The 25,899-nt window shown below is 35.8% G+C and overlaps 1 protein-coding gene across 1 annotated transcript in view; it reads right to left on the bottom strand.

Annotated features, from left to right (window-relative positions):
* Positions 1–25,899, bottom strand: part of LAMA2 (laminin subunit alpha 2) — a 606,143-nt gene that overhangs the window by 257,632 nt on the left and 322,612 nt on the right. Inside the window, exon 13 of the mRNA XM_060283517.2 lies at positions 1,155–1,256. Within this exon, the coding sequence (XP_060139500.2) occupies positions 1,155–1,256 (102 nt within the window). The remainder of the gene's footprint in view (positions 1–1,154; positions 1,257–25,899) is intronic.

Here is a 25,899-nt window from a genome sequence, read left to right as displayed (position 1 = left end):
CCTGGCAACTCATAGATATATGTGATTACAAATGTCTCAGGTTTACAGAAGTGTACAAAAATTGCATATTTCAAATATACTATTTTATGGTGAGTGGGGGTTGTATAGGAAAATAGGGAAGAAAACTTAGAACAGTGTATGAAGCTATTGTTTTAAAGGACTCTTCTATCTGGGGGAAAAACAAACAAACAAGAAAAAAACCTGCAGTTTAATGTTCACAATAGGATAATGATCATTACCATTTGGGTTAACATTTTATCTTAGTTCATTCGTATTAATAATATGTAACTTCTCAACATTTTACATTTAGAGAATCCCTTTTATCTCAAAGGAATTCCATGACATACTTCTAGTTTCATACACATACATATGTAATGATATATATATCACCCAGATCACTTCATCTAATACTGGGAACATTCATTTTGGGGAAAGAATTTTTTTAATTGATTCTCATGCATGAAAGTTTCAAGACAAAAAACAACAGAGCCTCGTGCTAAATCAACATAGATCCGTTTGGACTCATAAATATGCATGAAATGTGTGATTCTGTGTGAGCTGAGGGGAGGAGGGCATGTGTTATGTGAAAGGAAGAGTATGAGAAAGGATGGAAGACAGCCTTTGTGATAACTTTAGCCTTCTAGCATTTGGGAACTGCCTACGGCCCTCCAAATCCCGAAAGCAGTTTCTCCTATATTTTTCTTACCTAAATTAGGAGTTTTGAATTCGATTTAACTGCACCTAAATAAATGTTTCCTTTTCCATTTACTTCTACCTAATATAAACAAAGAAATAAACAATAAAATCTACTTGGAAGCAAGGAGAGATGGAAAAAGTACAACTATGTAAATCTGCCATTTGCCCAAATACTCTCAGTATCCTTATATTCTTGGGAAAATGGTCATTAAGTTTTAAATTTAAATTCCAAATCTGCTGTAAAACTCCCATTTACCATTGGAACCCAATGCCTATGCTCAGTCTTTTAGTTATGTCTCAGAGTGAAACATAAGACTGGCATAAAAAAATTCCCAAAATATGATATTTTTCTCTAGTAGTATGTAAATTAATGTTAAACTAGCCAAGTAAGGAGTAACCTCAAATAACGTCTAAGAGTGTAAAGCAGTTAAATATAAATGACACTTTCCATACTCTACCTCTAAGATGATCATGAGCTGGAGTACGTGTTCTGTATCTTCCTCCTCTTCTTCAAGGTCGTATGATACAGTAAATGTCAATTGTCCTCCAACTGCTGTGAGCTACAAGAGAGGAGATGCGTAATCATTACAGGACTGGAGGTGGGTCATTAAATCATGTTTTAGTTATTATTTTAAAATTATTGTATTGCTCTAGAGGGCAGGATTTGGAAGAAGCAGAAATCATGAGCGTGCAGAGTGAGAATGATAGACACTTCTTTAGGAGTAACCTTTATACGAACCTTACCCATCAACAGCAAGCCTGACACAAATATAAATTCATGTGTTATTTTCCCTGGTATTGCAGGCTTGCTGAAATAGGTTAAGTTCCAGGGAACCAAACACAGCCCCTCCTGTCATTCTCCTAGTGCGTAGCTTGAGCTTTAAAATTCCCAAACAGAGAAAGATCTTTGTTAAAATTGGGAGATTTCTACCCATCCCTGAGGGTCACTCACTTTCTATGGGTCTGAATGATTTCAGCAAAGACATCACTCCATTTCACAGGCACTTTACCTAGACTATAAGCTAAGCTGGGAAATGTTGTTGGTCAAAGAAAAAGAAGTGTAGCAGCAAATTTTATATCATGATAAAATTCAATCAAAACTCCCAAAAAAGATACACTTTCCCCTGTGCAATCAACTATGCTTAGTTTGAATGAATGCTGTTATCCCTTTTCGTTAAACAAACTTCTTTCCTTCCCACATGCATGCCGAGCCCCATACAATGTATGCTTGAGGTTTACATCCTCTGACATTGACAGTAACCTTGCAGAAAGGATAAAAAAATAGGAAAGCAAGATCATTTACAGGATAGGAATCAACACTGGAGCTTGAGTGACAGACTCGATGCAAATGCTACAGTGCTTTTTAAAAAATTCCACCCCAGCATTGTAAATAGACACTCATAAAACAAAGCTGATGATTTGTATTCTGCAGTTTCCTCCATGCTGACAAACAGACCGAGCTTCGCAGCCCTAGGCTCTTTGTGGCCTCTCACAGCAGACCCTGACCACAAAGCAATTCCCGATCATGCTCTGGATTGAAGAGGAGCAACCCGGATTCCTCTCAGAGTTGTTCCGTAGGGAATGGAACATAGCTCGCCATGGCTGATTAAACAGGGTTTTAAAATTGCAGCTCCTAATGTCTTCTAAGAGCTCATTACAGGGAGCTCTATAAGGAACTAAAATTCAGAAAACTTTTATTCCCCTGCTCCACTGAGAAATAGCCCTATTCTAATGTCTTTTCATATATAAAATAATAAATATCTCTCTGGACTATAGCCCTTGGCATTATTGTGAGTAATGAGGGGTGAATCTATGTAAAAGGTTTTTGGTTCTATTAAGATAAGCTTCCAAAATTTCACATAGCATGCTTGTTCAAAATCAGCCAGACATTTTCTCAATGACAGGAGTCTAGAAAGGCAGCAGAAAGAATGTTTCATATATTTCAAAGAGGACTTAACTGTTCAGAATTTCATAAATTAATAAAAATATTTAGTAGGAGGTAGGGATTGAGTTTGGGAAGAACATTGGGACATAGATCTATAATGTCACAAACTTTTGAGCTTCCAAATGTGTTTTGATTATTTAAAATTTGGATTACATGTTATTATTCTTCTGGAATATGTTTCTCTAAAAAAAAAAAAGACCAATGTAAATTAATTCTGAATTTCTTAAATCAATTTGAGAAACTTAGAATTAAAGGTAATTCCCACTTTGCCAATAAAAAGAGCCAAAGTGTGTGTAATTTGAGTATCCCAGATGTTAAGACTTAAGATGAAATACAAAAATGTTTGATCTGTTACAATATTTGATTTGTCAATGTATTTTCCATACCTGCTTATAATCAGTCATATAGTATATGAGATAATATATATGGGAGAGTAATGAGGGTGGAAACGGGGAAAAAAGAACAAATAACTACATAGAAAAAGAGAGGGGCCTTTTGCGGGTCAATGATAATATAAAACATGAACTAAGGAACAGAATTAATTCAACCTATTTTCCTGAGGGCTTATAGTAATAGTAGTAATAATAATAATGAAAAACTGGTTTCACATTTCATAAAAACTTTTTTCCAAACTCTTCCACGCATATTTGATACCCATGCTTTGGCAACATTAGAACCAGTTTTTGAATCATCTAACAATTTTCATGAGTGAATCTATTTTGCTTCCACCTAAGTTGTGAAAAACAGGAAATTTTAAATAGATGCATGATACTGTTACCAGGTGTTTTTTCCCCAAACCACAAGTGTTCATTTCTATAATATTAAAATCATTGTCTACTTCATTCATCCTAAGGTGTGTATGATCACCTCTATATAACTACTTAGTCAAGTACTTAGGTAATTTTTTAAAAGACTGTTTAAGATATCATCCTTCAATTTAGAATTGTACCTCCTAGGAATAATTACTTATTCTCTGTTAAACTCCTTTGCCTCTATTTTTCCTTCAACTCCATAAAGTAATCTCTTCATAAGCAATAAGACCAAGCACTTCCTGGTGGTGTTTCCAGCTAATGTGTCTTCCCCAAAGAGTACATACCATTGTAAGGTCTTTGTAATGATCCAATTATAAGATAACACCTTCTTTTCTGAGGAATATTGTTTTTTTGGGGAAAAAGTTTTGCAAATACTCAGAATATAAGTTGTCCTTTCATATATGGCTTGGATGAGGAGTTCTGTCTCTTCTCCATCAATGTACTGCTCCATATTCCAAATGCCATTTTTACTTGGCTCCCCCACATGCTTTCTTCTCCACTCTCCTATAATTCCTTCAGTATCCCAATCTTCACTCTCTCCATCAAATCAAACGCGCACAGGGCTGCAAGTCATCAGTTAACTTTGTTGTCTCCTCTAGCTGTTATCTCTGGTTATTTGTTAGTTTTGCTGTCAAACTCTAAGATATGTGGTATTACACTCGTTTTCTTTATTTCTACCCATCCACCCTTTTTTTATTTTATCAAGCTGCAGCCTGCTTTCCACCCTTAGTACTTCACTAAAAGTGCTTCTTGAAAGGTCATTCATCAGCTTTATCTAGCAACCACTAATGGGCTTTTGTCCAGTTCTATGTGTCATGTGATAATTCTTAAGATTCTTGACTCCTTGGTCTTCTACTACATTAGACTTTTCTGATACTTCTTCCCCTGGAGTACGACAGAGGTCATAACTCTGTCTCTGTGATAGATACATTTTTCTTTTATTCTATACTCAGTGTATGGATATTTCCAAGACTCTTACTCTCTTTTGGTTATCCTTTCTTATTGACTTTCCATTCCTCTCTCATGGACTGAACTATGTTCATACCTGGTTTCTCAATCTGTATCTTCTATCCTGTCCCATGTCCCTGTATTAATTTGCTCCTGGTGTCATAACAAAGGACCAGTGACTGGGTAAACAACAGAAATCTGAGATCAAGATGTCAGCAGGGTTGGTTTTTCTTAGGCCTCTCACCTTGGCTTGTATTATAGATGGTCATCTTTTTCCTGTGTTCTTCCATGGTCTTCCTTCTGTGTTTGTCTCTGTCCTAATTTCCTCTTCTTATAAGGACAACAGTCATAGTGTATTAGGGACCACACTAAGAACCCCATTTTAACTTAATTAATTAATTGGAATAAAAGATCCTTTCTCCAAATACAGTCACATTTTGAGGTTCTGGGAGTTAGGACTTCAACATACAATTTTGGGGAACAATTCAGCCTGTAACAGTTCTGTACTGAATGATTGTTCAGTAATGTATCACACACTCAGCATACCCAAAGTTAATCTTATTATCTGGGTCTTCCCAGGAAACAACTATTTTCTTAACTTTCATGAAGCATGGGTCGAGCCAATTGCTTTGTTTCTCTACTGTAATTTGGAAACCATAGGTACAACATAATATTGTTTTCACTTTATTTTCTGTATCAGATTAGTGCCTCAATCCTATTCCTTGAAATGCTTTTTGTCTAACTTTCTGTTCCCATTGCTACATCCCACTCACTAGGTCCTCATCAAGCATTTGAATTCAATTCCCTGACTTCAGTCTTCTTTTTGGGGGAAAGTGTTATCAACAATTACTTCTGTTATTGCACTTGCCTAATGAAGAACCTCTAGTGGCCCTGGGATCTATGGTATCATTCAAGTTTCTATGCAGTTTCAATACTCTGTTGGATCTATCTAGCCCCCTGTTCACAAAATCTGTGCAGAGATGTCCCAGGGCACTTCAGTAAACTCACAAAGGCACTGTGGGATGTTGTAAATGTTTGAAGGAAATACAGCAATACTATATAATGGTTGGACACCACACAAACAACTAGCTCTACGTAGTTCACAATTTTAACAGATAGTTCTATATTCCTCTAGAGGATGTTCTCAAAATTTTGAGCTATGTTTTTGTTTACTTGCATTTTCAGCCATGTCATATCTTTGTTAAGCAAAGTTTTCAGTGGATGCTGTGATAAACAAAAACAAAAACAAGCATTGTACAAAAATCAATATGAAACAGAAAATAAAATCAGCAATGTCTGATCTGATTCTCGGTTTTGAGAACTTGAATATTACTCAGCAAGAAAGATCCCATTAGTAAGTAATTGTGGTAATTTATGAAGAAAAGAAATTATTATATTGTCTAAATTTATGTGCATTATTTTTTAATGACTGCTAAGCTGTTAAATTACAAATATTTATTAAGTTGTTTAGCCCTAACTACTGCGGCATATTTCAGTTGGTCTAGAAGGCATTGTGAGAAAAATATGGAGACACTAAGAATACCACAAATTGAAAAAGTTTCCGAACTCCCAATCTAGCCTCTGTATCTATCCATTCTGCTACTTATGTGTGCTTCAAGTAATTTTCCTGCTGCAATTCTCATTCCTACAGCTCTCTGACCATTCAAATGCTGCTTTTCTTTCTTTGTCTGGTTGATGTCCCGCTGGACAGAAGACTGAGGGAAAAAAGTTCTTTCAGTGATATTCTTAAAGTCTACTGAGAAGTCAGTGGCAACCACAACTAGTAAAAGAACTAAAGGACAGAAGAACAGGTAGAGCTCTGTATAAACCAACTCATCCAATAACATTAAAGAATTCTAACCATACATCACATGACATTGGTAAGCTATGTGTACTGTGCATAACTTTAACTTTCCACAATCTTGGACTTTGTAGACTCTATTAATTTTATATTTGAGGTTTTCATATTAGTCCTTTTTGGGGACAACACTGATTTCTCTAATTTTACAGAGCACTGCATGTACAGCCAATAGAACATTTCATTTTCTCCTGCTATTTAGGAACTAAACTGGCATCGTTCTATTGGCTAGAGAAATATGCTTTTCCACAGGTAGAAATAAGTGCAATTCCAGTTTGCTTTAGGGCCTTTCTTATATTTACTGGATGGATTAGACTATATGTACCAGAGATGAAAATTATATTCCTTTTCAATACAAAGAGAAAGTGAATTTAATGAAAATATTTCATTCCATAAGAGTTCCCAAAGACCTAGCCTTTTATCTTTCCCCTTATCTATTAGGCAAAATTCCCTTTGGGGAGATTCAGATATCAAATTGTGAAGGCGCTGCAAGACAAAGGAGCAGCACCCATCCATCCATTCCTGGGGATGGTTCAGTGCTAAGCCCTTCACTCTCCTGATCCTCAAATTCACCCCATTAAGAAAAGAGCAATGCGAGTAGCTGTTTCCCTTGAATACCTGTTTTAATTCTACCTTCAGGGGAAAGGAACAGCTTGATTCCAAGTAACATTACAGTTACTATGCAATATATAACCTAATGTCACACTTAATAATGCAGTGCGCATGCAGCACATTGCATTAAAGATCTAATGAGGCAGGAAAGTTTTTCCTCATGAGTGGAAAAGGCTAAAGTTAATTCATAAAGCTAAGCTTTACAAAAGCATTTAGTATTAGGTTTTGTGTGTTCTAGCCTCTCTTTTTTTCCCCCAATTTAAGAAGTATGGACTGAGGGATGAAGGGTGGATGATCTATGGAGGACAATATATCTGCAAGGAAATTTTTCTCAGAAAAATAAGCCTGGAATATTTGGTCCTCTGATGTCAGAACATCATCACTCTTACTCCACAAAATGGGGTGTGCAACCTAATATTTGCTTTTCTTATCACAGCAAATATTTCAGAAGAGATATACTAAAATCAAATGAGGAAAAGGCTTTGTAATATTGAGCAGGAAAAGTGAAACAGAGCTGTCAATTTCAATTTCGTATCACAAAGAGGGCAGGCGATTCATCTTTCTAGATTCCAAAGCCCCAGAGTATTAAACTCTGAAAAGGTATCCTCCCATTTAAGTGTTTATTAATGCGTCTATTCATGAAGCTCTCTTTCAAAACAGGAAAAGTATTCCACTACAGGTTTTGTTATACTCTTCTGTATATTTATAACATTGAGATAAGTGCATGTTTCTCTCCTTTCAAAACTTGATCATTAGAATAGAACCGATGCAAGGGGATGTTGAATTAGAGAACAGGCAGAATTTACATGGGAGATCTTAAAGTTACATCATCTTTGACGCACAGAAAATGGACTAGGAGTTGTGGGTGTCACATGGGGACAATACGTTCTAGAGATGTTGCTTTGGAAGGCAAGAGGCTACTTTATGCAGTCCAGGAGATACAAAGAAAAAAACTCGAGGAATTTTACTTTCTGCCTGCCTTACTCCCTTTCTTTTCTTCCTCTCTGCTTGCTTTTTCTGCCTTCTTTCCTTCCTTTTACACATCTCCCTCAAACCCCACCCCCACTCCCACCATCTCCTTCTCTCCTCTTTCTTCTGATTTTTTTTTTTCCTTTTAGACTTGGCCACTTCCAACCCGATAAGATAATTTTGCATCCCTCTGTACTTTGTATCATCTAAAGTTCATATGTATCCAAAGCAGTGATTAAAATTGTGAATGCGTCAGGGCCAAGGACAGAGTTTTGTGGCAGCCCACCAGGGATACTCCCTCAGTGTAACACTCGCTACCTGATCATTCAGTGTCCTTGCAGCCCAGTCCTCCAACTGCTTACGGAACTACTCATGCATACTTATTCTTCCCAACTTTCACCATGTTTTTCCAAATTCTCACAACCTACCTCCTAGCTAGTATTCATATACAATGTTTCTTATTCATAATGCCAAGAGATATTCATTACAGCATTTTGGTTGGCAGAGGGAAAACAAAGCAACTGTGAGAGATACATCTAGAGGAATTAAGAAGTCAATATGAGATTCTCATATGAATTTTTGTTAGATGTTTATTCACTTGAGTAATGCCAACCTATCTCCAGCATAAGCTTTCTGTCTCCTGCGTAACAAAGTGAGGCCCAATTATACTTTCCCTATACTCAGTTATGATTCAAAGCAAATGGAATTATAAAGGTTTGATCAGGTAAGAATGTATCTGGTTGCAACTGAAAACCAGACAATTAGTGGTTCTCATATAACAAGAAGTTCAAAGGTAGACAGATCAAATTTTTTAAAATTACAATGAATGGGTTAATCTTTTTCTATTTCACGTATTTTCTACAAATGCCTAGATCCTTCTGGGGGCACTTAAAAATATAAACATCTCATGAACAGATTTGCTAAACTTTACATAGAAGACGAAGCACTTAGAAGTACAACATCCCATACATAAATTAGTATTTAGTGTTTTCTCTAAGTTCTCTGACTTAGAGAACTACTTGCTACCTTGTGACATGCACTGATCAAATATTGAGTTGAAATAGTACAGTCTCAACAGATGCGAGTAAATGGTAGCAGCCAAATTCTCCAAACTGTTTTTTGTTATCAAGCCCAGACTCAAAAATAGGATTTTTGCAACAGCTGTTTGTCTTCTGTTTACTTTTTATGTTTGGATGGAAGCTTCCATTAGTACTCTTTCTTTGGGTTGGATTAATTTATGAGTAAATATTCAGTACAAAAAATACATGTAGCATATTATTAAACATTGATCTAATCAAATAAACCATAAATTACGGTTTTATATATACGTATGTTTTGTATTGACTAGGGCTTAATTTTTTTAAGTTCTCTGCCAAGAAAACAGAAAACTATATCCTCATGATATACAACATTGATCTGATTAAAATAACAGGACCCATTTTAATCCAAGTTCCAGTAAGTTAAATAGAAACAGACTTACTATTTTCACATAAATGACGAATGAAAACAAAATACACAATCCTTGTGGAAAATTTATGAAAACACTGTAAAAAAGAGTTAGCAGCATTGCTGTTTTCCATGTGAATGAGAATTTTAGTTAACCTTTCTCTTACTGCTTAAGTATTTTGTCTTTAAGTATATTCATTACTTTGGATAGTATATGGCTATTGTATAGCCTTTTCCCCTCACATTGCAAAAGTAGCAACAAGAGTGTAATAAACAGAGCTTTCCTCTTGCCCACAGTCAATTCTAACAGTTTATATCTTTAGCAACACTAAATATGGTTGGAACTGCTGCATGTTTAAATAAGTTCAATTAATTTTAGGTTACATTATTTAAATAGAGGTTATTTTGAAATAGCAGTCAACTTATCTCCCTCAAAAGCAGAAGCCAGAACACATCTTGGAATACTATTCCGATTTGATGCTAAATTGATCTACCACTATTCTCTTTGCTTTCTTTCCTCATTTGTGAACTCTGCTGGTGATTCTTTATTAACAGCAGTAGAAGCTGATTATGAATTTTAGAAGAAAACATTCCCAAATGTGCAATGGAAACTAGAGGAGAATCAACAGGTTAATAAAATACATTTAAGTATCTTCTTCCAGAATGAACAGATAAAGGGCTGTGTTAGTTATCTGATGTCTATTAATATAGGGGTCAGATATAAATCACACCAAAGATCAAACCCATTCCTGGAGATCTTCCAGACCTAATTTCAGATCCTGGTTCTGCCTCTAAATTGCTGTATGGCCCTTGGGAAAGTTATTTATGCCTTCAGAGTCTCCGTTGATTTTCACTAAAATGAGCTGAATTACACCTACCTCAGAATTTTGTTCTGAGTATGAAATGAGAAAATACAAGGTAAATTCCTCACCCGGCACCTAGCATATAGTATATAAGTAAAAAATATTGTAAGTTATACTGTTTTAATATATTTTCAAAATTAAATATATACACACTTCACACAAAAAATCTAATCATAATAATATTTATTTCACAATTCTAAATGAACTTTAAAGTCTTAGGTTTTCTGGAAGAGTCACAGTGATGGCAGGATTCAGATCTTATTCATGTTTTAATGTTTCCCTCTGGTACTCTGCATAAGTATCTCACAGATAGTAGATGGTACATAAATATTTGCTGAATTTTAATCAAATTCAACACCATATATCATTTCAATATATGATATTGAATAGATGGAGAAGGCATTAAAAAAACTTGGAAAATTTGTACGACTCCATGAGATAACTTGCAGTTGTTATTAAAGTAGGTCTTTATTGGTCTCTCTATTATTATCTTTATCAGTCCTAAAAACAAACCAAACTAGACATATCTATTTGAGCTTTTTGGTGATTTGAGCTTACCACAGGAACTTACTGTACTGCTGACTGGCAAACTATAAATGCATTTGTTTTAAAATAAGAAGGCTTTAGCACTGGGAAGTTTGATCTGAAGTTGAAGGGAAAAAAATCAATATTTAAGTCATTTAGACATTTACACACATGAAGCAACTATACGCCATTACTTTTCACCAGCTTCTATATGCTAGAATAATAGTGCAATTTCCAGCACTCCCTAATACATATTTTATAAGTCATATGCACATTTTCAATACGTTCTGATACATTGGCAAATAATGTACTCTCTGTATTAAGAAGAGACCTAGCACACAGATTAAAGGAAGCAATAATCCAACTGCAATCACAGCTAGTAAGAGCACATTCTTGATATCACCGTTTAAGAGAGTAGTTGACAAATCAGAGTTCATTCAAAGAGGAATGACCAGGATGTTGATGGCTCTAAAAGCTGAGCAAAAGGTTTAGAAAGGTAATAGGAATCTCTAATCTTAAAAAAGAAAAAACTTAGGGAAAACATGATTGTTTTCTCGAATGTCTGAGGCTCTAGCTTGTACAATAGGAAAAAAACGTGCTCTGTTTGTAGCACAGAAATTGAGCCTATATAAGGAAGTGGGGAGAAGGAGTATTGTTTGGTCATGTGGAAAAATTAACTTCTAATATGTAGAACTGTTGAAAATTGAATGAACTACCTTGTAGGGTATCCATATCCCTGAAGATGAATAGAGCTTCATCTGTCTAGGATGATGGAGGAGGAATGCCTATATCAGCTGAAAGGTTGGACTAGATCTGAAATCACTGGGCAACTTGAAATTCCACCATGCTAAGTTTTACAGCTACTGTATTATAGTTGGTGACTAAATATCAGGGTAAGCCTCTGCCATTTCTATTGTAGAGCCCCAGGATAGTATTAGTTTTATATACATCTGCTTTCTGCTCTGTGATTTTAGAGATAAAAAATTTATAGGAAAGAGCAACACATTTTATTAAGAGAAAACTACTTGTATACACAAAGACAGAATGGCATAGTGGGAAAAAGAGCATGTTCTGGAGCTAGACTTCTGGGGAAGAAACAGTCAGCTCTGTCTGCCACTTATTAATTGCTTATGACTAGAGTAAATTACTTAATCTCTCTTTGTCTCAAATCTTCATCCGAAACATGGATATGATACAACAGTAAATGCTTTATAGGGTTGTTGTGAGAATTCAATTGAATAATCTAGAATAGTGCTTGACACTTTACAAGTGTTGAATAAAGGTTAGCTGCTATCATTGTTCTTGTTGCTATTATGTAAAACAATCTGCAAAAGTTTGTAACCATCCAGAGCAAGATTCTCTGATTACCACATCATTGCAACAAATCAGTATGATTTGGGTATTTTTAAGTTTGAAAACAAACATTTGTCACATTTTTAAGCAATATATGCATAACATAAAATTACGGTAGGTCTCAAATTAAGGGACCCAATTACTGAGCCTTATATAATCAAGCAAACATTTATATAAAACTTTAGAATTTCAATAGCACTTTTGGCATCATTTTATTTACTCTTGAAAAATCTCGTATTATTAGTATTATATCATATCATATACAGGGGGAAATTAAGGTTCCAAAAGGTTAAATTGTTCAAGGTCACACTTTTACTTTAGTGATATCGAGATGCAGCCTTGATTTACCTTTTTAAATTCAAGACTCTGTATCTCTCCCTCCTTCTCTCTCTCTCTCTCTCTCTCTCACACACACACACACACACACACACACACACACACACTCAGTGTGCATGGTATCTATAATGCAAAGATCCTGTGCTCCAGAATAGGACTGACTCACTTTCCATTACATTTACTGTGTGGCTTTGGACAAACTAATTTAATTCTATAGTATACTTAGTGTTATGTCTAAAAGAAAACGAAAATACCTACCTTGAAGGGTCTTTGTAAAATAATTCATGAGAGAAACTATGAACCTATTCTTCATGTTCTACACGAGGCATATTGAATTTATTCAAACATAGTCTCATTTTCTCTTATAATTATTCTGGGAACTGAGCAAGCTTAAAATAAGTTTGTTAATTTGAGTCTAAGTGTTCATGTAGAAAATAAAATACTGCTGTTTCTTAAACATGAAAATATATTACCTTCATTAATAATGAGAAGAAAAAGTAAAACTTCTCTAAAATACCATTGCTCACTCATTGAATTGGTAAAGATCCAAAAGTTTGATAACATACTCTATTGGTGAAGGGCTTAGGGAAACAAGCACTTTCATGCATTGGTGGTGTATGTATAAAATCTATGGGATCGTGGCTTCGCTGGTGGCGCAGTGGTTGAGAGTCCGCCTGCCGATGCAGGGGACATGGGTTTGTGCCCCGGTCTGGGAAGATCCCACATGCCGCAGATCGGCTGGGCCCGTGAGCCATGGCCGCTGGGCCTGCGCGTCCGGAGCCTGTGCTCCGCAACGGGAGAGGCCACAACAGTGAGAGGCCTGCGTACCGCAAAAAAAAAAAAAAAAAAAAAAAAAAAAAATCTACGGGATCGATTTGGTAATATCTAAAGTACAAATGCATATACACTTTCATATGGCAATTTTACTTCTGGAAATTTATCCAACAGTTATACTTGCACATGTAAGATATAGCTAAGCATGTGATTATTCATTGCAACAATGTTTGTACTAGAAAAGCATTGAAAATAGACCCATGTCCATCAATAGTGATCATTATTGGACATATTAATAATGATAATGGCGATGGCAAATATTCTGCAATGTGGCTGTACGTATATTAACTCATTTAACCCTCAAAATAATATTCATACAGCCTTATGAGATAGGCATATCGTTATCATTGTTACATTTATTTTAAAGATGAGAAAACTGAAGCATTGAGTGATTATATAACTTGCTCAAGGTTATAAAGTTGGTAGGTGGTGAAACCAGGACTTGAACCTCATGACCTAGCACTAGCGTCAAAGTTTAACCTCTTTTATGACTGCTGAATGAATTTGGGTGCATCTATTCAACAAAATAAAATTAACCGAAAGTTATATATATAAGTATATATATATATTTCTATACATGGAGGAGAAAAATATCCCTTAATATGGAATTATTTTCATCACATTAAATAAAAACTATAATGTGCTTTTATAATATGTATGTCATACTACCATTTACATAAAATGAGAACAATTACATCTATGCATATTATATATATATATATATATATATACACACATAAAAAGTAATGTAGAAATAGGGAAAATAAGAGTCAACCCCAAAATACATGGCAGTTACTATTTTGATATTATTTATTCTTAATTTATCAGATGAAATAACTAATAGAATCAGCATCACTAGCTGGGATATCTGAGTAAGGTCAAATATTTGTGATTTAAGCACCTGCAACATGGCCCTGGTAACCAGGGAGAAAGTGTATTTTTATAAAGAATGCTTTGCACATATATTTAGAGGGGTTTCTGGAATAGTGATACTGAAGAAATACAAAGAAAAGGGAGTCAGGAGACTTGAGTGTTAGCTAGCCCTACTCAAACCAGATGTGTAATTTAAAAAGTATTTGTTTCTGAAGAACAAAACCAAAACCAGACTCTGAATATGGAAGTGAAAGAGCTGACATGATGTCTCAGTTCATGATTATTTCACAGAAGTATGACTTCTGTCATACTTATATGACATATTTATCTGAAAAGAGCTTTAAAATCATCATCTTTACTGTGCAAATTTCAATGATTTTCCTGCTATTTTACTGTATTATTTTGAGATTTCTAAGAAGTAATATTAGTATATTTTGGAGACTACATATATGTACATTTTTATTATTTGACACCTTTAGTTCTAAAATTCTCTGACTAAATGACAATAGAAATCTGATACATCAGACTTCTTGCTTCAATAGTGAAACTCTAATATGCAGAAATGATTGCACTCAAGTAAATATATTACACAGTATTTTAGATATGCCTTGCCCTCTTTTCTTTTCTTTTTTTTTTTTTTCCCGTTGCAGAGCACAGGCTCCGGACGCGCAGGCTCAGCGGCCATGGCTCATGGGCCCAGCCGCTCCACGGCACGTGGGATCCTCCCGGACCAGGGCACGAACCCGTGTCCCCTGCATCGGCAGACGGACTCTCAACCACTGCGCCACCAGGGAAGCCCTCTTTTCATTTTAAGTAGATAAATCATTACACTAAAATATCCTTACCTGAATCTACAAATTTCATCACTTGTATATTAAAAGTACGTCAGACTTTGGACTCCTTAACTCAAAACAAAACCAAAAACCAAAAACCCAGAAGTCAGGGAAAAACAATAGCCAAAATTTTAAGATAAAGCTTAGTATTTCTTGTAAGATATAGGAGAAAACTTGTGATTTTTCTACTAAGTCCCCCAATTCCCAAAAACTGTAGGTACGCTTTTATAACAAAGGGAGTATAAATAGTGTTCCTTACTATTTTCTAAGAAAACAGAGTTTCTGCCATACAAAGGCAGACAGACCCTTAGGACACTCCATTCTGCTAAGAGTTCAAAAGGCACGTAAAAGCAGCCCCATCAATCACAACATGAAACACACACTTTCTCACACTCTCACAGGGGTGCAAATATTTATGCAGCTTTGGACACTTATTTTCTTCATGCACTTTCACATCAGCATAGCAATTGTATACTTTTTTGCGGGGGGGAACATTTATGCAGTCTTTGAACCTTACCATATTGCACTGAATTTCGTAGTACATACTTTATTTTATATACTATTTCTAAAGCTTTCAACATCTCTGTTATTTCTCTTTCTTCTCAGTCATAACTGAACAACCCTCCCACACAGACCAGCTGTTTCTCCATTTAAAAGAAGGCAAGTGATTTAACATCATAAATACCAAATTGCATCTCAAGGTCAGAGTCAAAAGCTTTTATGTCTCATTAATTTTTAGTCTCCTCATCAGTTTTTCTCGTTGAGCTACCATTTATATTTTGGTACATGGAAAAGCATGGGACTTGTATTATCAGTTAAAACAGAAGGTTAGCTCCAGCTACTAATGACTAATATAAAACATTTCCAATTAAATGTGTAGTACCTCATATACTTTGTAAATGGCAACAGCAAAACTTCATCAGCTTTCTGGTCCATTTAATAGCAACTTCCCTTCCCACTGAGGGAGAAGAAGGAAAACACGTCTTTGAATTAATCCATCCCCTAAGTGCTGAGACATAAAAATATGGACCTTTATCTCTCTCCTAAATCAAATCAGTTAGGCCACTCATATAATTCTTGGAAGTGATAGATTTAATTTTAAAATATTAGATATTTCTTAGAAATTCACTAAAAGTAGGTAATAAAGAAAACCTATATGCATCACTGTCTGATTTTAGCACTCATTTATTCAATGTTAAATAAGCAGAAGTGTGATAACATGAAGAACCTCCCATCGTTTTAGAGTCTACAGCAGTATTTCTGAAAGTAATCATGTATGAAGAAGTTGATGGCAAATCAACTGACTTCATTTATTTCCCCACCTATAAAAGGACTTTTTATGCCTTTTAGCCCCCAAACACTTGTTTTATCATAAGGAAAACATCGGACCAAAGAAGATATGTGATCTGCCCAAAGCCAAAGTGTAAATAATGGCAGAGATTCTGGGACCTGGTTTCAGTTCTGCGTCTCTACATGTGTTCATAGATACTATTTGCTTAGGACAACATGTTTTCTGTTCTATTTTGTTATAATTGTTTTAAAATACTGTCACAAATTCTTTGACACCCATCCCAGTGAGAGTCAATGGGGGTATCTGTCCTCTCTCTTGAATCTGAATGGGTTTGTGATGGCTTTGACCAATGGAATATCGTGTGCAATTTGAGGTAAGGTCATAAATCATCATTATGTTTTGCCTTATTTTCTGGGTACATATTCTACTGGAACTCTGCGCTGCCATGAAGGTTCCTACTACCCTAAGGCCACCATGCTTTGAGGAAGCCCAAACTACATATATTGGTCATGTGTGGGATGCCTGGTCTGTCTCAGGTGAGTTCAGCCTTTGAGCTATTGCATTCCAGGAAATAGCCATGTATGTGAAAAAGCTTCCAATGGTTCATTTCACTCACAACGATTCAAGTCTGCCCGCCTGAACCCCAAGATATTACTGAGCAAAGAGTAGCCATCCCTGCAATACTCTGTTCAAATTCCTTACCTGCAAAATTTGTGAACATATTAAAATAGCTGTTTTACACTACTAATTTTGAGGTGGTTTGTCACTCAGCAATAGATAACTGGAAAACTCTTAGATCTTAGTTTTCTCGCATATGGGTTAAGCACACTGGCTAGTTTGATACGTTTAGCTATTGCCAGTCAAAAGGTATACTGTTCTATAGCTTAGCTTTTCTTAAATGACCTTTCCTTAGAGCTATAATTCTGCCATCCTTTTGCATATTATTTTTATGAGCATAGAACAGCACTTTTTTTTGGTTAAATTTCTTTTTTAAATTTCATTCACTAAACATGTATTGAATATATAATCTATATTTTAAAAATTAATAGATTTCAAACATATAGAGATGAACAGAATAAAATAATTGTTCTCCAGAGAGTGTGGGGAGAGAGAGAGCTGCTGTTTGATTTTTTTGTCCTTATTTTCCTCTTTCTCCTCTTTTTATTTTATAATGAAAGCATTTAGGACTTTAGATTTACCCTGAATACTGCTTTTGCATCATCTGAGTTTTTGCTTTATCATACACTGTTTTCTAGATTATATATAATTGTAATTTAAATTTCTTTTTGCAGGATAGTTATTTTACAGCATGTTTCAAGATTTTAATTCATTTATTACTTTTAATTTATATTTGACCACACCATGATCAGAGACTGAAAACTAAACATTTTCTGGTTTTAGAATTTCTGTGTGTGTGTACACGAGTATGCCTATGTAGTCTGTCATGAGACTGATTTTTAAAATATTCCATCAGTATAGGCCCTATTTATGAATATAAAATTAACAAAGTGCTATTATTTATTTTTTAATCTTCAGTAAGATTTATCAATGTTTACATCCTCTCTCCTTACCTTTCAAAGATTGAGTCATGTATTAAAGTCTATCACTGCTACAACTGTTTGCTTGCATATCAATAAAATAGTGTCAAGGAATATGCAGTGAGTATTCTTCAAACATAAGAAGAAATTCATGATATACTGGCATAGTTTTTATTCTAACAAAGAAAGCCTGGGGTAAACTAATGATATGTATAGTTTCATATCTATAAGACAACATTTGGAGCATTTCTAACTAGCAAGTAATTCTAAGAAAATATACTAACCATATAATTTATTTAAAATTGTAAATTAAGAATCAAATAATTAAACATAAACAATAAATTTCACAATGTCTAAAACTGTTATCAAATCTGACAATATACTTTGGATGCACTAAGAAGTTCAAAAATGAGAGGAAAAAGAACATCCAGGCAAAGTATTTTTTATGCAAGGTAATTTGCATAATAAATTTATAACAAATTAATGCCATAATAGACATTTTTAGTGTTACATTATATTTAGCTAATGAGAACTGAAATGTTAATGTGTATCATAATCATCAGGCAAGCACATTCATCATTTTATTAACTTTTTCTGTCTTATTTTATACATCTGACATTCAAGAAAATTTGATCATTTTTCTGGACCAAATAAAATTGTTATAATTTTAGTTATTATCAGGTAATTCAATAAGCATATTTTTACATATGGCTTGGTATTAAGCTTGGCCTTATGCAAAAGTATGTATAAATCTAAGGATATAGCAAAAAGAACCATGTATTTCTATTTTGGTTCAATTTACAAAATGTGAATCTTTTTTAATGTCAAGTTAGAAAGACAGAAAAGCCTGGTAGCTGTGTCAATGGATGAAAAAGGTGGGGTGAAGCAAAGTTTGCTCTTTTGGAGGAGTACTGATTATGCACAGCATGTGAGGGGAGAAAGCAACAGCACCAGGGGTCTCTGAGTCATCTTGTTAAAGCTCATTGGTTCCTCACCATGGCTTGATAAGAGTGAAACAAAACAAACCCAAAGTGTGGATACTCTAGGAGCATAATAATTAAGAAGAACCCTTTTTTTTTTTTCCACAAACTCTATACACTGAAATAAATAATGTCTGTTTTCTTCCAGTTCAATTGGTTCTAAGCTTCCCAGTCCCTGTAATTTTCTTGCTTGTCAATCATGCCAATGTGAGCATTCAATTCTGAGTATAAAACATGCTCAGATGAGTCAATACGCTCATGTAAAGGCTGGAATTACGAAATTATCTTTTTAATATTTCAGAAATGTGTTTGAAATTTTACTTCCAGCTTTTAAATCATACATTTTGTCTAAAATAAACTAGAATAAGATAAGATTAACTTAATGTACTGCATTTCGTTCACTCAAGCACACAGGCCACAATTTGTAGTAGGTTAATGAGATGAACTCACTTGAGTCCATTGACAAATTTCTCTTTTTTTCATAGTTTCATAAAGACCCAGAGTCAGTGATCAGTTTTATGCCTCCTAGTATTTGCCTAGGTTGTTTAACACTTGAATACTTAAACACACATTCCATGTAACTGATTTTCTAAATTGCATGAAAGTATATACACAATTAATAATGAGCATATTAACTGATTTATTCACATCAATATGGCTTAATTTTAATAATGCAGTTTTGATTTTTCAACTGTTCATAAGTGTACCCTCCCAAGTAAACATTATTTTGCTTCAATAAAATTTACTCATTTAATTTAAACTAAATTCATGTTAATGGATTTCTTATCACAAAAATAGCTCCAACTTCCCTGGTGGTGCAGGAGTTAAGAATCCGCCTGCCGATGCAGGGGACATGGGTTCAAGCCCTGGTCCAGGAAGATCCCACATGCCGCGGTGCAACTAAGCCCATGTGCCACAACTACTGAGCCTGCGCTCTAGAGCCCACAAGCCACAACTACTGAGCCCGCGTGCCGCAACTACTGAGCCCACGTACCGCAACTACTGAAGCCCACGTACCGCAACTACTGAAGCTCGCACGCCTTGAGCCCGTGCTCCACAACAAGAGAAGTCACCTCATTGAGAAGCCCATGCACTGCAATGAAGACTAGCCCCCGCTTGCCGCAACTAGAGAAAGCCCATGCGCAGCAACAAAGACCCAATGCGGCCATAAATAAATTAATTAATTAAAAAAAAATAGCTCCAGTACAACATGTGTATGGAGCAGAAATACCATTATTACATTCTTTCTTCAATTTAGCTCCCATTTTTGTTATACTTTGAACATCCTGACTCTGTGATATAAGTGAAAAACACGAAAGTCAGCAATAGGTGAGCTCTGAGGAGCTTCTACATAATAACAAACAGCTGGATTGGTAGAATTATTATGATAAATGATTCACTTTTGGGGTTTTAACCTAAATATGTGGCATTATACATCATTTATAATGGCTGAATATGTGGACATTAATTACTTCAGGTTTTTCTAGTGATAAATATAGTCTGTTTTACATGATGCCCATATTCCCAGACCTCACAAACGTATGGGCAGAAATAAGGTCTCACTGACATTGGTGTCCAATAAAGATAGTCTTAGACCCCTTTCATTTCCAAAGGAAATCTGTTTTAGTCTCTCATCAAGACACCTCTTCATTAGGTGGCTGCTGGTGCCCATAGCAGGAACCCAGATTCATGCAAAGCTGCTCTTAACTCTCAGGATATCAAATCTGCTCTTGGTTAGATGTGGGGAAAATGGGCTTTTCCTCTGCTGTGTTTCACAGTTTGTCTCACAAAACTTTCACAAAAATATCTTACTCGTTTTTAGTCCTCGACCTTTTTCTCTATTGTAATGAGGATTCAAATACCAGTTTCTCACGGCCCTTCAAGAAGGTGAGAGGAGAAAAAGGGACAAAAACTATGACATCTTCCCTACTGATTTTTTTCACCCCATTATTTCCTCCTGGTCTTTTGCACAAAATAACTCTCACCTCCTTCTGACCAAAGATACAAGCATCCATATATATTATATTAGTTTCCAATTGCTGTCAGAACAAACTTAGCAGCTGGAAGCAACACAAAATTATTATGTCACAGTTCTGTAGGTGAGAATTCCAAAACGGGTCTCACTGGGCTAAAACGGCTAAATCACGGTGTCAGCAGGACTGCATTCATTTCTGGATTTCTGTTCTAGGGCAGAATCCATGTGCTTGCTCATCAGAGTATTGGCAGAATTCAGTTCTGTGGTTATAGAACTAAGGTTCCCATTTCCTTACTGGCTGTCAGCCAATGCCCATTCTCAGCTTCTAGAGGTCATCCACATTCCTTGGCTCATGGGCCCGTCCATCTTCAAAGACAGCAATAATGGACAGAATCTCTTTCATGCTTAGAATCTCTCCTTCCTCCTCCTCCATTGTCACATCACTCTGACCTCCTCTTCTGCCTTCTGCTTCTAACTTTAAGGCCTCATGTGATTAGATTGAGCCCACCTAGATAATCCAGGATAATCTCCCCATCTCAAGGTCCTTAAACTTAAGCAGAACTTTTTGTCATGTAAAGAAAATTTTATAGGTTCTGGGGATTAGGACGTGGACATATTTGGAGGGGTCATTATTCAACCTACCACATATATCAGTCAATATAAAGAGATTCTTGAGGGGTCACTAGTCACCAGCTCTGTAAACAGATCCAGAATTCCAATTTGGAATCAAGAGCTGTGATATTGAAATAGTAAAAATAAAACGTGGGGGAGGGGAAATATGGAGAAAGAAAAAGGGACTTGCAATTATAGATTTTGCTCTAAGATACAGAATGGCTGCACAATTTCCATGGAGCAATAGGAGTTAACAGATTAAATCATAACACCCAGAAAAGGAAGGCTTACATTGAGAATTCTGACAGGTTTCTAACAACAGGACTGCAGCCCTAGCAGACACAGCTATAATAAGACCATATACTTTCCCTATGTATCTAATGACATTTTGCTGAGTTTCAAGCAGGAAGAAGCTGAGATCTCCTTAGAATATAAATCATGTCAAAAGTAAGAGTTAAACTCCAAAATAAATTAAGTAAAACTTAAAGTGACTTTTCTAAGCCTAGCACATAGACACAAATTAGGACCATATTGTACATAAACTGTGTGATGACAATATTCTGACAAACATGAAAATGTCTTCTTTAAATAGACAGCTATATTTTTCAGGATATTGAGCTAAAAAGAAAGAACATTTGTATAATGCAGTTTCAATCAAGGGCGCCTTAGTGACCACTATTATTTCTATATCATTTTTCTGCAATGTGTTTGGAAGTCTATATATATTGTGTTGATATAGCGATGGTGACTACATTGAGGCAGAGGACATGTATTCATTTACAAGTAAATGTCACTAATATCTAATGACATGCCACTCCAGAAGCTGAACATTTTCTTTAAGCAGCTGAATCATTTTATGCTTAAGATGCTCTAAACAATATTTTGGAGGGCATATGTTCCATTGGCTTCTTTTTGTTTAAAAAAATTTAAGCTCTCCATTTTAATCATCAGTGTAAAAAGAAAGAGGAAGGAAGTGCATGGGCAGTTTGAGGAACTAAAGGACAAAGAATAAAGTGTGTTTATGCCTAGAAAAACGGGTGTACTCTACAGTGCTGCCTTAGCAGCCTGAAACTATTCCGTGTCAACACATACGAATGAAAAGTGAACAACCATACATAATATTGCAAAACATTCCTCCGTTCCCCAAGTAATAAGCACATTTTTAAACTGTTTGCTATATAATAAGAATAATGATAATAGATACTTCAGAGCACTGTGAAGGTCAAATCAGATAATGTAGGTAAAACACTTGGCACTGTGTCATGTACACATGTGAACACAAAGTATTTCAGATATACACAAAATTCCTCAAAACATTTCAGTTATTGCTATTACTAATATAATTATGAAATATAACAACTGCTTAAATAATTGGTAAACATTCTTGTGTGCATAGCAAAGTGTTATTTCAAGACATTAACCTATATTTTCCTTGTTGCCATATTTTGTACTGGATATAACAAATAGATGATTGGCTTGTTTTTTGTCTTTGCATAAGTATTTTAATATTATATAAACTAGCTTTGTTTTGGGGGGCATGTAGAAAAAAGCCCATTTCAAAAAAGAAGAAAAGGCACTGAGGTTAAAAAACTGTTCATGATTACTTACTGTTCCCTTAATTTTGGTGAAGTGCTACTGATATTTAGTGTCTGGGGGATCAAGGATACTAAATATTTTATAATGCCTTGCATAGTCCCATAAAACAAAGACTTATTTTACCTAAAATACCAATAGCATTTTAAATTCTTTTTTTTTAATTATTTATTTTTTGCTGTGTTGGGTCTTCGTTGCTGAGCGCGGGCTTTCTCTAGTTGCGGCGAGCGGGGGGCTACTCTTCGTTGCAGTGTGCATGCTTCTCACTGCGGTGGCTTCTCTTGTTGCAGAGCACAGGCTCTTAGGCGCACGGGCTCAGTAATTGTGGCTCTCAGGCTCTAGAGTACGGGCTCAGTAGTTGTGGCACACAGGCTTAGTTGTTTCGCGGCATGTGGGACCTTCCCAGACCAGGGCTCGAACCCATGTCCCCTGCATTGGCAGGCAGATTCTTAACCACTATGCCACCAGGGAAGCCCCTAATAGCATTTTGAAGGAGGGGAAAATGAGAAAATGTTATGATCTGAGACTTTACCATCACCATCTTGAACTCTGTGGTCAAAAATTTTAATCTCTCCCTTCCATAAATCTCAATTCCCTTGCCCTTCTCTAGTTTCATTGTACTCCCTTGGCTAAACACACCCTAGTTAAATCCAACTCTCTACCTTCTTTGTATCTGCAACTGTTGAGCTGGATGTATTTGAAGAAACACATAACACCTTGTTGACTGACCTCACATCAAATTCATGATCACTAAACTTACGTGACTCCTTAGTACTTCCTGGTCCATTTTTCCTCCTATGTTCTTGCTTGCTATTTCATATTTTCTCCTTTCTTCTTCAAATTCCAAAATCCTCCTCCCATATCCTCATGCTCAACCATTTTCTATTTTTCTAAGAACATAAAAGCCAACAGAAGAAAACTTCAACCCTTCCCACCACTTCAATTCATGTCCAAGCATATGTCTGTATTTTTTTCCTAGAAAGAGAGGTCTATCATTGCTGTCTCCAAATCCTTTCTCCTCATTCTCTCATAAATCAACTCCAGTCAAACTTTTATACCCATCACTCTACTGAAAGTGCACTTTCCAAGGTCACCAGTAACACCCATTGCTAAATTCAATGGTCAATCCTCATTCTGTACCTTATTTGATCCATCAGTAGTATTTGACAGAGTTGTACACTCTTGATTAACTCAACTGGCTTTCAATACCCTCCTCTCCTGATTTTCCTTCTATCTTTCTGGCTATTCCTTCTTAGTCTCCTTTCTGGTTTCTCCTCACTTTCTTAATGTCTAAGCATCGGAGTGTCCCAGGACTCAATCCTCAGATTTCTTCTCTTACCTCTCTTTTCTCCTGTTTGTGGTTATCATATCTAGTTTCCTAGCTTAACCGACATCTGTATTAAAGATTAAAACATTTTTTAGAAATTTAGTCTAGATGCCCTCCCTTCACTACACAGACAGACTTCAGACCTGTATGACAATTATCATCTTAACATCTCTCCTTGGATACCTAAAAGGCATTTCTTACTTAATAGAACCAGCTAGGCTGAGCTCCTGATCTTCCTCCCAAAATATGCTCTTCCCTGTCTTCCTCACTGAAGTAAACGGTAACTCTATTCTTTCAGGTGTTCAGATTGATAACTTTGAAGTCATCCTCAACTCTCCTCTTTCTCTAAAATGTTCCACAACCAAACTCTCAACACATCTTTTTGGCTTTACCTTCAAAATAATCTATAATCAAATCACTTTTCATTACCTCCACTGCTACCACTCTGGTCCAAGCCATCATATCTACTGATCCGATGATTACAAAGCCTCTGGTCTCCCTATTTCTGTCCTGTCCTCTTCATTCTATTCTCAATGTAACAATCATATTGACCCTATTAAAATAGTTCAGATAATTACACTTTTGTGCTCAAAGGCTTCCTATTTCATTGTGAGAAAAATCCAAAGACATTATAATGACCTAAAGGTCTACAACATTACCCCATCCCCTTCTACATTCCCTCTCACTCACCACATAATGATTTTTTTTAACATTCCAGGCATATTCATGTTTTAGGGCATTTGCAATTGCCTTACTCTTGCCTTAAGACCCTCTTGCCCAAGATAACCACATAGTTTGCTCCTATATCATTTTGATTTCTTTGAATAAATATTCTATCTAAAATTATAGCATCATCAACCTACCATCACTCTTCCTATCCTCTTCCTTGATCTATTTCTCTCCTTAGCATTTTAAAAATTAATTTATTTTATTTTTATTTCTTTTTGGTTGCACTGGGTCTTCATTGCTGTGCGCGGGCTTTCTCTAGTTGCGGTGAGCAGGGGCTACTCTTCGTTGCAGTACACGGGCTTCTCATGGCGGTGGCTTCTCTTATTGCAGAGCACAGGATCTAGGTGCATGGGCTCCAGTAGTTGTGGTGTGTGGGCTCAGTATTTGTGGTTCATGGGCTTCATCGCTCCACGGCATGTGGGATCTTCCTGGACCAGGGCTCGAACCCATGTCCCCTGCATTAGCAGGCAGATTCTTAACCACTGTGCCACCAGGGAAGCCCTCTCCTTAGCATTTATAACCACCTAACATACTGTATTTTATGTACTTAATCAATTTTCTCTTTTCTAACTAGAAATGAGCTCTAGGAGGGCAGGGTTTTTTCTGTTGTCTTCACTGCTCAGAGACTAGAAGTTTCCTGATAAATGAATATACACATCGGTCATCAAATGGTAATTTGCAATGATAATTCTCTTAAGTGTCTGTCTTGAGTACTTAGATCCAAGTAACAGTATAATTAAGAGGAATAGAAGAATCCTAGATAACCATCAGGAGAATGGGGGCCACAGTTGGAAAGACATTAATTGTGCATGAAAGACAGACTTCATCTATTCCACAGATTTTTCTTAGGGCTGGATTTACTGCATTACTCAATTACCTAGAGCAGGGGTCGCCAGAACTGGTTTTACAATTTTAGCAACAAAAATGCTTTTTAGGGTATATATACACATA

The sequence above is a fragment of the Globicephala melas genome, chromosome 14, assembly GCF_963455315.2.
Source record: "Globicephala melas chromosome 14, mGloMel1.2, whole genome shotgun sequence".
Lineage (NCBI taxonomy): Eukaryota > Metazoa > Chordata > Mammalia > Artiodactyla > Delphinidae > Globicephala > Globicephala melas.
This window is presented reverse-complemented; position numbering and strand designations above follow the sequence as displayed.